Source organism: Engystomops pustulosus, chromosome 5 (assembly GCF_040894005.1).
Source record: "Engystomops pustulosus chromosome 5, aEngPut4.maternal, whole genome shotgun sequence".
Classification (NCBI taxonomy): domain Eukaryota; kingdom Metazoa; phylum Chordata; class Amphibia; order Anura; family Leptodactylidae; genus Engystomops; species Engystomops pustulosus.
In genome coordinates, this window is record NC_092415.1 from 34,750,941 (window position 1) to 34,766,670 (window position 15,730).

Below are 15,730 nucleotides of genomic sequence, written 5' to 3' on the forward strand. Positions count from 1 at the left end.
ATGATTTACTTTTATTCTACGGGTTGTTACGGACGCGGTGATACTATATATGTGGGGTTTGTGTTATGATTTAGACTTTTTTTGAGTTATATGTCTCTTTATATGTTTTGGGAGTTTGGGGCATTTTTAGTGATTTATGACTTTATTTTTTTATTGAATAACTTTTTTTTTTTACTTTTTCACTTTTATACCATGGGACATGAAGAAGCAATCTTCTGATTGCTTCTTCATGATAATATTCTGCAATACTGATGTATTGCAGAGTATTATCAGTGTCAGCCTATGCACTTGCATAGGCTGGCACTTTGCCAGTAAGATGACGTCACAGACGCCATCTTACTGGCAATTCTTGCAAGTAACTCTGGGGTCCAGATCGGACCCCAGAGTTGCTATAGCAACGATCGGCGCCCCCCGAAAACGGTTCGGGGGGCCCGATCGTGGGGGAAAGACCCCCCAGATGCATGTTAGATGCCGCGGTCGCGCTGACCGCGGCATTTAACGGGTTAAGCACCCGCGATCGGAGACAACTCCGATCGCGGGTGTTACACTGGGGTGCCGGCTATTAGTTACACCCTGATCCAGAGCCGAGCCGGCATAAGCGCCGTGGCGGATATATCCGCCACTGAGCGCTAAGTCACTGCGTGAAGGGGTTAAAAAGAACCCGTCAGGCAAATTAACCTCCTAAACTAAATATATTTTTATAAACTGCCATTAGAGAGCATTGCCTCTATCCCTTCATTGTCCCTCTACATGCCTGTAAACCTAAGCAATGAGGTCCTAAAGCTGTATGCAAATGATCTGTGAAATGGCCAATGAGTCATTATCATATTCAAGCTGTCCGGCTTATTCATGAGTGGGAGGCACAGCCACACCCCCAATGCCTGACTGACAGCCTGTATAATGATGTGAGGTATAATGGTGTAATGGCTCCTCTATGTGCTTCCTGGTGCTGGCGCCCCCTGCAGCCTGTGTGTATGAGATACTTCTATAGATATGACTGACAACCTGTATAATGATGTGAGGTATAATGGTGCAATGGCTCCTCTATGTGCTTCCTGGTGCTGGCACCCCCTGCAGCCTATGTGTATGAGATACTCCTATACACATGACTGACAGCCTGTATAATGATGTGAGGTATAATGGTGTAATGGCTCCTCTATGTGCTTCCTGGTGCTGGCACCCCCTGCAGCCTGTGTGTGTATGAGATACTTCTATAGATATGACTGACAACCTGTATAATGATGTGAGGTATAATGGTGTAATGGCTCCTCTATGTGCTTCCTGGTGCTGGCACCCCCTGCAGCCTATGTGTATGAGATACTCCTATACACATGACTGACAGCCTGTATAATGATGTGAGGTATAATGGTGTAATGGCTCCTCTATGTGCTTCCTGGTGCTGGCGCCCCCTGCAGCCTGTGTGTATGAGATACTTCTATAGATATGACTGACAACCTGTATAATGATGTGAGGTATAATGGTGTAATGGCTCCTCTATGTGCTTCCTGGTGCTGGCACCCCCTGCAGCCTATGTGTATGAGATACTCCTATACACATGACTGACAGCCTGTATAATGATGTGAGGTATAATGGTGTAATGGCTCCTCTATGTGCTTCCTGGTGCTGGCACCCCCTGCAGCCTATGTGTATGAGATACTCCTATACATATGACTGACAACCTGTATAATGATGTGAGGTATAATGGTGTAATGGCTCCTCTATGTGCTTCCTGATACTGGCGGCCCTTGCAGCCTGTGTGTATGAGATACTCCTATACACATGACTGACAGCCTGTATAATGAATTGATGTATAATGGTGTAATAGCTCCTCCATGTGCTTCCTGGTGCTGGTGCCCCCTGCAGCCTGTGTGTGTATAGGAGAGATACAACAGCTCCAGGCAGCCATGTTATAGCAGAACATGTCAGATTCATGTGTAGGTGATGCCAGGCTGTCTGCTCCATCCTGGTACTGCCTAAGGCTGCATTTATATGAACGTATGGCTATAGCCAGGCAGGCATACGTCAGGCGCCATGGAGAGGAGGAGGGGGTGACTCCTCCCCCACTCCATAGAAATGCATTGCGTACAGGCTATACTACAGGGACATGTCTTATGTCTTCCCCATGTACGGAGGGGTACGGTGTGGCATGTATCACTCTGTGCGGCCATTGTTGTCTATTTGGCAGTTATAACTATAAAAATCCTGCTATGTCAGAATCTGAGTTTATGAAGGTGCATTTGGGAGTGAGCTTTCCATCGTGTTGGCTATCTGCGCGCTGTGTCTACGGACTTACCTACAAGGGGGGGGGGGGGGGAGGAGGATTATCTCTTTAATGTAAATGCAGGTCTCTATAGGTCGGCCTGTCTGTGCTGAGACCTAAATCACATCCAGGACTGACGCAAGACAATAACAATTTATCCATCTGCTTTCTCGTCAGCGCGGCCTCGGATTTCATAGGCCAATAAACCCAAATGTTAATATGTTAAAACAATTTGGAAAACAATCTGCAATTCTTCATGATGTACAAAGTGATATTATCATAAAGATGTTACTGTCACAATCCATTACCCGAGAAGACGAAGCCACCGGCTCCATTATCGCGTCTCGCTATAAATGTCTGCTCATTAATAAAACCTCTTCGCCGGCAATTCAACGTCTGGGCAGAGAGACGAGGGAACAGGGGGCGAGGTGTCCACTTACCACTCAGGTCATGGATGTGATTATAGGATAAGTTCACTTTCTTCAGATTGAATAAGTTCTGCAGCCCTGAGGATAATACAATGGAAGGATCAGCTTCAATAACAACAAAAAGCAGCAAAGTAACATAAACTACCTAAACATACCGAGGCAGCAATAATACAACCACACCAAATCCTTTATACAACTGGAGGATGTACCGTATATTCCGGCGTATAAGACGACCTGGTGTATAAGACGACCCCCCTACTTTCCTGTTAAAAATATAGAGTTTAAGATATATTCGCCGTATAAGACTACCCCTTTTCCAACAGCCAGCTCCCCCTGTATATTGCCAGCCTGTACCCCCAGTATACAGCCAGCCCCCCTGTATATAGCCAAACTGCCCTCCCCTAGTATACTGCCAGCCTGTACCCCCAGTATACAGCCAGCTATTATACAGCCTGGCGGCCCCCCAATTGTGCAGAATGCCGGCCCCCCAGTTTGCATCCTGCCGCCTCCCCCTCTATATAGCCAGCCTGCTTGGCACACTAATAATAAAACAGCTTCTCACCTTTCCCGCGATCCACCGAAGCTCCGCTGCTACACTCCGGCCGGCGGTGACAGCTCATTGAGCGCTGGCGGCTCACAGAATATGACGTCAGAATATTCTCTGCGACGCCGGCACCCACGGAGCTGTCACCGGCGGCCGGAGTGTAGCAGCGGAGCTTCGGTGGATCGCGGGAAAGGTGAGAAGAAACATTACCGGCGTATAAGACGACCCCAGACCAGACTGAAGATTTTTCAGTCTTCAAAAGTCGTCTTATACGCCGGTACATACGGTACATATATTTTGTATAAAATCCATATGGTTTCACTTTCTATATTGAGGTCCTGATGATTTGTATTCTGGGATTTGTAGTCTTCACACCAAGCACTGTACAATAATCCAATGTAGAAATAATGAAATGCACCCCTGCAATAAAAGCTCGAGGGATATTTGTGTTCATACCAGCTTTCTACCTAAAAGGGAACCTGTCACCAGATTTTCACAAATACAGCTAGTGACAGGTTCTCATAGAGTCCTTTTTACTAACTGTCACCCTTTTTTAACTGTTCCCTTACACCCCCCCAAAAATCTACTTTATTTTATATTACCATCAGAAAGGGCATGTCCTGCTCGGCCAGCCCCTCCCCTCTACTCCTCCCCATGTCATGTGACCAGGGTGAGGTCACCTAAGGTCCTTAACACAGTTACGTTTACAATATCTACCGCTATGTATGTATCTGATCACATGAAATCACAGCAGCATCCGTGGACTTCTACTCATCCCCAACAATCAGATACATACATGGGGTAGACTGTGCAAATGTAACAGGACCTTAGATGACATCACCCTGGTCACATGACATGAAGTGGCCAATAATGTAACAGAGCCGTCGCTCGATGTTCTGTAGCAGGGATACCTGTCAATCAGGAACAAGAACACAGGTTATTGCAGTAACCACTGAACATGCAGGGCCTCATTAGGCTCACATAGTGTCATTAGACTCACATCAGATGAGTTGCAAACTGATTTTTCAGCATCCATGGAAAGGAACCATTTAGGGATAAGGCCAATGCTTTTCAATCATAGTTTGATGTATTTATTTTAGGTGGGTTAATTTGCATAACAGGTTCTCTGTTCAAATTCCATATCAATGCTGCAACGGTTGTGTTCTGCCTGCAACACTTCAGAAACCAGCCAAATTCGGCTGCTTATACTTTGGGGTCTGTCCTGAAGTCAGAGAGGAATATAATAGTGGAGAAGGGAGCGGTCATCCCATTACTAAGCCATAGAGCCTCTATTTAGGGCAATGAGGAGAGGAGGTCACACTAGGGTGGGCATGACAGATCACAATGGGGAGGAGGGAGGTTACATTCAGGGGGCCACAGAAGAGAGTATTTTAAGTTTGGGGGCCACAATATGGGAGAATTATGAGTTAACAGCCACAGAAAAGTGGGGAATTATACAGGGGGCGGTGAGAATTCATATACAGTGCAAGACAATGTATATTAAAAAAAGCCAGCTCCTCTTCGGGTTTAGGATACGGTAGTATGTTGGGTTTCCAGAATGTTTTATATTAAGTGAAGGTGGGGCACTTAATGCGGGTATTATACTGTGTGGGCATACAATGTGGTCTGCAGACAGGACACCAAATACAATCTGCTCAGCTCCTCCTGCTCTATAACATGCTGCCTGTGGATAGGACACTATGTACAATCTGCTCAGCTCCTCCTGCTCTATAACATGCTGCCTGTGGATAGGACACTATGTACAATCTGCTCAGCTCCTCCTGCTCTATAACATGCTGCCTGAATATAGGACACTATGTACAATCTGCTCAGCTCCTCCTGCTCTATAACATTCTGCCTGCAGATAGGACACTATGTACAATCTGCTCAGCTCCTCCTGCTCTATAACATTCTGCCTGCAGATAGGACACTATGTACAACCTGCTCAGCTCCTCCCGCTCTATAACATGTTGCCTGTGGATAGGACACTACATACAATCTGCTCAGCTCCTCCTGCTCTATAACATGCTGCCTGCAGATAGGACACTATGTACAACCTGCTCAGCTCCTCCTGCTCTATAACATGCTGCCTGCAGATAGGGCACTATGTACAATCTGCTCAGCTCCTCCTGCTCTATAACATGCTGCCTGCAGATAGGATACCATGCACAATCTGCTCAGTCCAGTTAGTGGTTTGATAATTTAAAAATAAAAAACAGACTGCAGAAATTTTGCATAGAAATGTTTGGTGCATATTTCGAAACGTGCAGCATTTCAATTTTTAGAACATTCAGATTAAATCTTTGTCCCTTTGCCCGGTATAGAGTGAACCTGTGTAAATATCCAGTGTCCAATATTCCCCAATATTAGACAATTCCATAAAAATTCTTATTCTGGATCTGTCCATAACACTCAGACGTCGGGGGTCGCTGTGTGCACATCTAGGACGGATCATATGGTTTTATCTCCAGTCTAATTTCACTTTTATGGAATTCTGTCAGAAAGGTGATCATTTTTACATCACCTAAACATTTCTAAACATATAATTTATCGACTCTGAAACAGGTTGTAATTTCTGAAATAAATGACACTAAAAGTATTACTTTCCATGATGGTCTGGCCCTAAATGAAGGAGGGGAGTGTACAGTGTCACGGATCCATTACTAGGGGCTGCAACGCTGCTCCTTCTTCAGTTCAAGTACATTTAAAACCATATACAGGCAGTCCCCGGGTTACATACAAGATAGGGTCTGTAGGTTTGTTCTAAAGTTAAGTTTGTATGTAAGTCGGAACTGTATATTTTATCATTGTAATCCCAGCCAGAACTTTTTTGGTCTCTGTGACAATTGGATTTTAAAAATGTTGGATTGTCATAAGAACCAGGATTTACAATAAAGTTTCATTACAGACGCCTGTGTGAACTGTTAGCCGATCATTGTAGCCTAGGACTAAAGCACAATAAATTACCCATATCCAGAGGTCCGTTTGTAACTAGGGGTCGTATGTAAGTCGAGTGTTCTTAAGTAGGGGCCTGTACTGAGAAATTCTTCCCTTCAAACCTGTGGCAAAATTGTTTTTATTCCATTTTTTTTGTACATGGATATAGCGTATAGCTGTACTGGAGCGACACAGACCATAGGATACCGTAGTCTGGAGATATTTCTATGTATGGAGTCCTGGGTATAGGCAGAAATGCCCGAGGAGGAGATCCCTGACCAGAGCCTATTCTGATTTCTATATAAATATAACATATAATTATTATTCAATGTATTCCTGCTGGTGATGACAACAAGAGGCGGCTACAAAGTGATTTCTTTCGGAGACTTTGCCTATTAAGGCCGCTTTGTAGGCGTGTGGTGACTTATAGCCAGTGACGCTAGGGAATTCTGGGAAAATATGCAAAAAAGTTTTCCAGAATGGGATAAGGAAAACCCCGCCTCTTTTTGCTACCTTGTAGGGCATGGGGTCCTTGACTTCACTTTTAAGAAGCCTAATGATACGATGTGGGATTAAAGGACTTGATTACTTGATAGTAGATGACTATAATGTACCTCCCTGTCCTGTCCCTGTGTGCCCCAAGCTTCATTTCCTATATCTTTGCATGGTCGCATTTCTGTATGCAAATTAGCCTGTGGTGCTCTGCAGAGCACCACAGGCTCCACCGTAATATAATGCCCGACGCGTTCTGGGAGCACGTGATGTCATCGTCTCTCTTTTTAAATCCCACCCCCTCTCAGAACACGGCCCTGGGCCGAGCATAAATTATATTACGGTGGAGCCCGATGGTGCTCTGCAGAGCACCACTGGATAATTTGCATATCTTGTAAACATATTTTTTACTGAAATGCGGTTACGCAAAAGATATAAGAAATGAAGCTTGGGACACACGGGGACAGGACAGGGAGGTATGTACTAGTCATTTACCATCAGGTAATCTGATGGTAGATGTCCTTTAAAGCCAAACTAGTATATCTATTCCAGAAGGAACTCATTCCCAGCTGTAGACAATGCTGTTTCAATGTCTGTGCATCTTCAGTACAGTGTAGGGAAGTAAAAGAGGTGTGGTTTTCCGTATCTCATCTTGGAAAAGTTATTTGCATATTTTCTCATAATTCCCTAGTGGAGCCTCAATGGCTATAAGTCTCCACACCCCTACACGGCAGCCTTAATTTGCAAAGTCTCTGTAAGAAGAACCCTGGTCAAAAGCCTCTCACTCCAAACCAGTTTCCTACACTCTACTGAAGAGATGCAACCACGTCAAAACAGTGCTGCCTACAGTTGGGAATCTGGTCCTTCTGGAATAGATATACTGGTTTGGTTTTAATCCTGCATCATGTCATAAGACCTCTTGTAGGTCATGCTTGATGTCAAGGGAGCTGCCTTACAAGGTAGCTAAAAGAGGTGTGGTTTTCCTTATCCCATCCTGGACAACTTATTTGTATATTTTCCCAGGATTTTCTTTATACAAGTCATGGAAGCCAGAGGAGGAGACCATTGCCTATTTTGAACAGGGAGATCCAAGCTCCCCCACTGATGTCCGCTCACAACAATTTGAGCTCTGTCCCTGTGTGAGTAAAGGAGCAGGAGCTAGTCAGAAAGGTGGGGGCTGAGGAGTGAGCAGCACAGACAAATGCACCCAAACCAGAACAAACCTGGGCAAGGCAAGTTAAAACACACAATTATATTGTAAGTGAAATGCTCAGAAAAGGCAGAAATACATCTTTGCAATCCAGCTGTAATGGGCTTCTGCAACCTGTCATTAGTGAAAATGAGGTCCCTGGTGACAGGTTCCCTTTAAGAAAGTGATTCACAAATATGGATGGCACAAGGATGAGACCTGGGTGTTATCCAAGTTGCATATGAATAGAAAGATGAAAAAGAGGCGGCACTCACCCAAATCGGAAAATCTTCTTTTTATTCAACACCAAAGCATGGGGCAGGGAGGTGCTACACGCTGTGCAACAGGCAACGGGCCGTTTCGCGCTCTCTTGCGCTTCGTCTGGCCGTACGGGGGGCGTGGGCGGATGTGGGCGTATATACACCCTCCGCTGACGTCACCCGTCAAGGAGTGTCATGTGATGTGGGGAATCCCGGGGGTGTGTACGTCCGTAGTGGGCGTCACGTGGTCCGGTAATGTCATGTGACCGCAATTAGATGCGCGTACACTCCGGACCTGCGTGATAGCCACCACCACGGAGGTAAGGATAAACAAATACATCGTGACATAAACTTAACATAACAAAAACATGTTAAAATCACTCCACATGAACAATGTGATACTAAACAAAATGATGAGTATTGTATTGTTGTCAGCTCGATCGTGAATCATAGAAATACTGCCATGTCATTCTTATCATTAAGGCCAATTGGGCCCTCTGCTTCTGTCTTTAAAATCCATCGTGCCTCACATCTCAACAGTTCTCTATGTCTGTCTCCCCCATTGATATTGGTCAGGACCTGTTCAATGCCTGCAAAGGAAAGCACGTCTGGGTTACCGGCATGAACCGTTCTAACATGTTGTATGAGTCTTGGAGACCCTTTCCCTGTACGTATAGAGCGATGGTGTTCCCTAAACCTAATAAAAAGGGGTCGGATGGTTTTTCCTATGTAAAAACGTTTGCAGGGACAAAAGATGACATAAACTATATGATCTGTTTTACAACTGATAAATTGTTTCACTGTCGTTATGGTACTCCCAATCTGGAGGGTATTGGTAGTAAGGTGAAATTTACAGAAGTTGCAGTTGTGGCATTGGAAATTGCCTTTCGGAATTTCTCTATCCAACCAAGTTGTCGTGTTCTCCCCGAATCTACTTTTAACCAATAAATTTTTCATGGTTGGGTTTCGTCTAAAGGCTACTATGGGTGCATTTCTGGTTACCTTTTCTAAGTCGGGATCTCTCTCTAAAATCCTCCAATTTCTCCGTATTACTTTCTTAATGTTTTCCTCATTGGGTCCAAAATCGAAAGTGAACGTGAATCTATCTTTTTTATTCTCCCCCTGCATCTTTCGTTCCCTGTACAGGAGTTGTCTCCTATCGAGTCGTAGGGCTTTCTCGTATGCTGATCCGATGATTTCATCCGGATACCCTCTAACTCTAAGTCTATCCCTCAGTTCGAATGCTTGTCTCTGAAAAGAGTCATCAGTGTCATTAATCCGTCTCAATCGGACAAATTGTCCGTATGGTACGGCTTTTTTAACGTGGTCTGGGTGTGCGCTGTCAAAATGCAACAGCGCGTTGGTGGCTGTAGGTTTTCGGTAGCCACTAACTTAAATACGATCCACAGCAATGTCCACTTGAACGTCTAAGAATTCAAGGTGTTTGTTGCCGAAATTGCTCGTGAATCTCATGTTCATCTTGTCACCCTCATTTAAAAATTTCACAAAATCATGGAACTCAGATTCAGATCCGGACCAGGCCATGAACACATCGTCGATGTACCTTAAGTATGTATGTATATACCTTATATATGGGTTATTGGTATTGAGAATAAATCTCAAATCGAAGACCGCCAAAAATATATTTGCAAAGGTACATGCGACAGGTGTGCCCATGGCCGTCCCCGTGATCTGATTAAACCATTGATTATTAAATAAAAAAGAATTATGGGTCAAGATGAACATGAGAGCTTCACGGACAAACCCGACAAGCGCCCCACTTTTACCCGCTTTTTGCAGAACCAAACATATTGCTTCAACTCCCTCTTGGTGTGGAATCCGCGTGTAAAGGCTTTCGACGTCTATAGACGTGAGTTTAAGATCTTCCCGCCAAGGGATGTTCTCTACGGCCCTCAAGAAGGAATCTGTGTCCTTCAGGTAAGAAGGTATATCTGCGAGGATGGGTCTTAATAGCCAGTCTAAAAATTGTGAGAGGGATTCAGTCACCGAGCCGATCCCGGCCACTATAGGGCGGCCCGGGGGTCGGCTCGGTGACTTGTGAATCTTGGGGAGGAAATACCATGAGGGTTTTTTTGGAAATTTTGGAAGGAGTTTTTCAGCTGTCTTAGCTGACAATATACTATTCTCTACCGCTCTTCTCAAGATGGTACGTAACTGTGAAATATATTTTATAGTTGGATCTCCTTTTAAACGTGTGTATGTCGTGGGATCATTCAGTTGTCTCTCAGCCTCCATTATGTAATATTCTTTTTGCATGATCACAATATTACCCCCCTTGTCGGCCGGCTTAATAACTATCGATTTCTCTCTTTTGAGTTTTTGTAGGGCTTTCCATTCTTCACTCGTTAAATTAGGATTCTGGTTAGGATAAATTAAAGCCTTAACTTCTCTACAAACTTGTTCATAAAATATATCGATAGATGAGGCGGCCGGCAAGGGGGGACAAAAGGTAGATCGATTACCACCTTTGAAATCAGTTGTGATTATATCATTGGAGGCTGGTGTATCGAAATCAACGCCATCATTCACTCTCAGTAATTGTTCTAATACATCTAGACAAGTAAGGTCAATCTTATCAGGGGGGGTATCGACTTGAAAACCCAAGGGGCCTATGCATGGTGTCTCGCCTTCCAACCTATTTACATTATGATTTCCTCTAGAGGTAGGAACATTATCAAACATTTTTCTTAATGCTATATTTCTGATAGATTTATACAAATCAACTTGAAATTGCACAAAATCAAAGTCTCTGGGAAAACTGAAATTAAGGCCTTTGGATAAGGCCGATAGGCATGCATTGTCTAGAGTTACTGAGGATAAATTGATTACGTTGGATCCTAGTGGTTCTTGCGGAGATAGACTTGTTGGAGTTATCGCCAGGAAACTTTCTTTCTTTTCTGGCTCGATCTCCATTGCTGTGGATCGTATTCAAGTTAGTGGCTACCGAAAACCTACAGCCACCAACGCGCTGTTGCATTTTGACAGCGCACACCCAGACCACGTTAAAAAAGCCGTACCATACGGACAATTTGTCCGATTGAGACGGATTAATGACACTGATGACTCTTTTCAGAGACAAGCACTCGAACTGAGGGATAGACTTAGAGTTAGAGGGTATCCGGATGAAATCATCGGATCAGCATACGAGAAAGCCCTACGACTCGATAGGAGACAACTCCTGTACAGGGAACGAAAGATGCAGGGGGAGAATAAAAAAGATAGATTCACGTTCACTTTCGATTTTGGACCCAATGAGGAAAACATTAAGAAAGTAATACGGAGAAATTGGAGGATTTTAGAGAGAGATCCCGACTTAGAAAAGGTAACCAGAAATGCACCCATAGTAGCCTTTAGACGAAACCCAACCATGAAAAATTTATTGGTTAAAAGTAGATTCGGGGAGAACACGACAACTTGGTTGGATAGAGAAATTCCGAAAGGCAATTTCCAATGCCACAACTGCAACTTCTGTAAATTTCACCTTACTACCAATACCCTCCAGATTGGGAGTACCATAACGACAGTGAAACAATTTATCAGTTGTAAAACAGATCATATAGTTTATGTCATCTTTTGTCCCTGCAAACGTTTTTACATAGGAAAAACCATCCGACCCCTTTTTATTAGGTTTAGGGAACACCATCGCTCTATACGTACAGGGAAAGGGTCTCCAAGACTCATACAACATGTTAGAACGGTTCATGCCGGTAACCCAGACGTGCTTTCCTTTGCAGGCATTGAACAGGTCCTGACCAATATCAATGGGGGAGACAGACATAGAGAACTGTTGAGATGTGAGGCACGATGGATTTTAAAGACAGAAGCAGAGGGCCCAATTGGCCTTAATGATAAGAATGACATGGCAGTATTTCTATGATTCACGATCGAGCTGACAACAATACAATACTCATCATTTTGTTTAGTATCACATTGTTCATGTGGAGTGATTTTAACATGTTTTTGTTATGTTAAGTTTATGTCACGATGTATTTGTTTATCCTTACCTCCGTGGTGGTGGCTATCACGCAGGTCCGGAGTGTACGCGCATCTAATTGCGGTCACATGACATTACCGGACCACGTGACGCCCACTACGGACGTACACACCCCCGGGATTCCCCACATCACATGACACTCCTTGACGGGTGACGTCAGCGGAGGGTGTATATACGCCCACATCCGCCCACGCCCCCCGTACGGCCAGACGAAGCGCAAGAGAGCGCGAAACGGCCCGTTGCCTGTTGCACAGCGTGTAGCACCTCCCTGCCCCATGCTTTGGTGTTGAATAAAAAGAAGATTTTCCGATTTGGGTGAGTGCCGCCTCTTTTTCATCTTTCTATTCATATGCATACTCCTCTCTGGCTGAGCACCACCCGTGTATCAGGAATGGGCCCCGCCTGAACGCCATAACACGAGGCTGTCCGAGAATTTCCCATGCGAGTATGGTAGTGCTGACACTTCTTTTCAGATGGTAATTACACCATCTTTCGGACTTTGTTGTTATCCAAGTTGTGTCCATATTTATTCAAGGACACATAAACTTAGGCTAAAACCACATACACAGGCAGGAATAGGAAGGACCACATGGACTCCACATGGATCAGTAAAAAACAATCATGTGCATGAGACCATTGAATCAATGTGTCAGGGAAAAAGATTTGAAATCAATGAACAATACCAAGCAAAATAATATCATGAGAGACCCGAGGTTATGCACTTCTCAATACACTGAAAATGACAGTGGGAAAATAATAATCTTTATTTATATAGCGCTATCATGTTCTGTAGCGCGGTACAAATGATGGTATCACATCAAAGGGCCATCTAGCGCCACAGACTGCAAAAAAGTGATTGTAAAAATATGGATAGAAAAGCTTCCCTGGTAGGTAGGTAGCAAGGTTATAGGAAATAGGATGGTGTTAGCAGTTCAAAGGGAGGGGGTGAAGGATGGGGAGGGGAGTACATCATTGTTTTTTGACAATTGTTTAAACATAAATAAATATTTGTATTTTTCTTTTGTATTGTATTTATTTTAAAAAAAAAGGTCAGTTCGGCAGTTCTAGGTGCAGACTACTAAATCCCATAGGTCAGTGATGGCGAACCTTTTAGAGATCAAGTGCCCAAAATGAGACCCAAAAACCATCAGCTTTTCCCAAAGTGTCAACACGGCAATTTAGGCAGTAACAAACTTATTGCTACCAGAATCTTTGAGCTTCAATCCGACACCTTTTCACTCTTCGGACAGGAGCAAGCAGCACAAGATGGGTCACTGAAAAATAGCAGGGCACTACTTGGACTGCCTGAGACTGCAGGAAGATGCCATGTCTGCCAAACTCTGTGCCTGGGAGACAGCCCGTCACCAGCGCCCACACCCCCATCTCCAGGTGGTTGGAAAACCTTCCCTCGGATTCCAGCCCATAATGCCCGATATAGTCCTGCTGTAAGAACTAACCTTCTATAGCGGTGAGCCGGTTACACGACAGATTCAAGCTTTGTAGACTTATTAGAGAGTCCAAGCCTTGGATTCTGGAGATAAGATTGGATGATAAGTCCAGATGTTGTAGACTGTGGAGGTACGAGAGCCCCTCAATCCTGGAGATCTGATTGCAATGCAGATTGACAGACAGGAGATGTGCGGTCAAGGTGATGTCCAGCAGACTAAGAGAATGGAACAGGGTGAGACGAGTAAGTGTCAGGTAAACACATCTTCTAGGAATCTGTAATCAGGGAAGGAAAAGCTAAACTGCAGTAACCTGACATGGTCACCACATAGAGAATGGAGCTGTGCTCCCGGCTCTCCTATTTGTGCTAGTTCCTGCAATGGCAGCTGCGGATTATGAATGAATACTTGTATTGGGCACTTCACATCCTGTAGAAGGACTGATGCAGAGATTAGTGTGAGAGAGTCCCAGATCCCCATAGTATGCCCTCTGCTCTCAGTAGTTGGACACATTTATAAGGTAAGGGGATATACCTTATAGTCATGACAAGATGGGATGTAGACTGGGGACACTTACCTTGTGATCTGCTTGTCCATCAAGCTCAGCTCTTTGCTATCATGATCACCGGCGGCCATCTTTATTCAGAGCAATGGCCAGACCCTAAACAAACAAAAAGAATTAACCAACACGTAATATACACACATCACATGGCAGCATGGGGCAAATACCGCTAGGAGATGAGAAATCCATCATGATAAACCAGGGGCACTTACCCATAGATCCAGGCACTGTGACTGTGGTAACCTTCTTATATTTGTTATCCACGTCCTCCTTCCTTCTAACATAAACTTTTAAAATGATGCTAATGAGTCAGAAGAGCTCTAGGGAATGTTTCCTTGCTGCAGCTTCACAAGCTGTTACACTGTGCAAGGAGCACTTCCCCCTTACACTGTGTGCTGAAACTCCCTCTACTGCAGTGAGATCACATCAGGCAGATGGAGGGGAGACAGTGTAACAGCCTGTTAATCTATAGCACATAGGGGTCCCTTCTGGCTCATTAGAATGATTTTGATCATTGATATGAGAAGGAAGGAGGATATGGAAAATAAGTGTAAGAAGATTACCACAGTCACGGTGCCTGGATCTATGAGTACGTGCCCCCATGTTGGATTTTGATAGTAAATTTCCTTTACTTTACAAAAGGGATCCATGATCGGTTATTTTCTGCCCGTGTGTCATCAGCGGAAGGTCCACTCATGGGCACCGACAAGAGAAAACACTGCGGGGGCCACCAATACGGGGTGGGATAGGACCTGCCCTATAATTTGCACCTTGGGCAGTCGGCTCATGGTTGGGGCTGTGGACACCAGCGCTGTGTGCATGAGCCCCTAGAAATGAACCCGTGTGAGCCCGAGGCCGCAGAACATACATGAATGATCCTGTCCCTTGTGTCTAAATGAAAAACCTATAAAACCTACATCTAAAAACTTTGTATTAATGCAGATTTTTCCAGGAAATTTAGTAAGATCACAGGGAAAAGGTGGAGATCCACAAAACACAGATCTACAGGAGACATAACATATACACATTATGCACATTGTGTAGGGACTTCTATTGTGTAGCTGCTGCTACAGGGCACTATTGTATTGCTGCGGGGCACTACAAGTCCCAGCACAACCTCCCGGGCTATACATGGATTTACACTGCCTGATATAGGCAATATCGCACCAGATAACGCAGGGACAAAGCGCACGACTCACCCGGTGTGCACAGGGCTCACACGTCCCGCTGGCAGAAGGCGGCACATTACAAAAACCGGAAGCTGTTAGTGACATGGCAACCATACGCGTCCTCTGCATAACTCCGCCCATCTCCCGCCTTGCAGCCAATCACTGAGTAGCCGGAAGGACGGAGTTGTTTGTTTATAAACTGAGATTTGTATAGAAGTGACGGGGGCGGGTGACAGCGCTGTGTGAGGGGCGGGGCCGAGGTGACACGGGGAGGGGGTGTGGCCGTGACTCTAAGCCCTCTGTGGTGTGATCAGAATCCGACAACAACCCGTTGGAACCTATTGTAATTGTTCAAATTGCAGTCCAGCTCCACTCACTCTGTAGTGGCCACCCTGGGTACTACACCTCAGTTTTCATTCTAGTGAATAA

At 44.7% G+C, this 15,730-nt stretch overlaps 1 protein-coding gene across 4 annotated transcripts in view; it reads right to left on the reverse strand.

Moving 5' to 3' along the window:
• Window positions 1-15,429, reverse strand: part of LRRCC1 (leucine rich repeat and coiled-coil centrosomal protein 1) — a 38,382-nt gene extending 22,953 nt beyond the window's left edge. For all 4 annotated transcript variants that reach the window (XM_072151620.1, XM_072151618.1, XM_072151619.1 and 1 more), the window contains exons 1-4: window positions 15,332-15,429; window positions 14,148-14,231; window positions 13,583-13,788; window positions 2,701-2,766 (exon numbers count right to left, since the gene is read on the reverse strand). In XM_072151620.1, the coding sequence (XP_072007721.1) occupies window positions 2,701-2,766; window positions 13,583-13,788; window positions 14,148-14,206 (331 nt within the window). In that variant the 5' untranslated portion in view covers window positions 14,207-14,231; window positions 15,332-15,429. The remainder of the gene's footprint in view (window positions 1-2,700; window positions 2,767-13,582; window positions 13,789-14,147; window positions 14,232-15,331) is intronic.
• Between the last annotated feature and the right edge of the window lie 301 nt (window positions 15,430-15,730).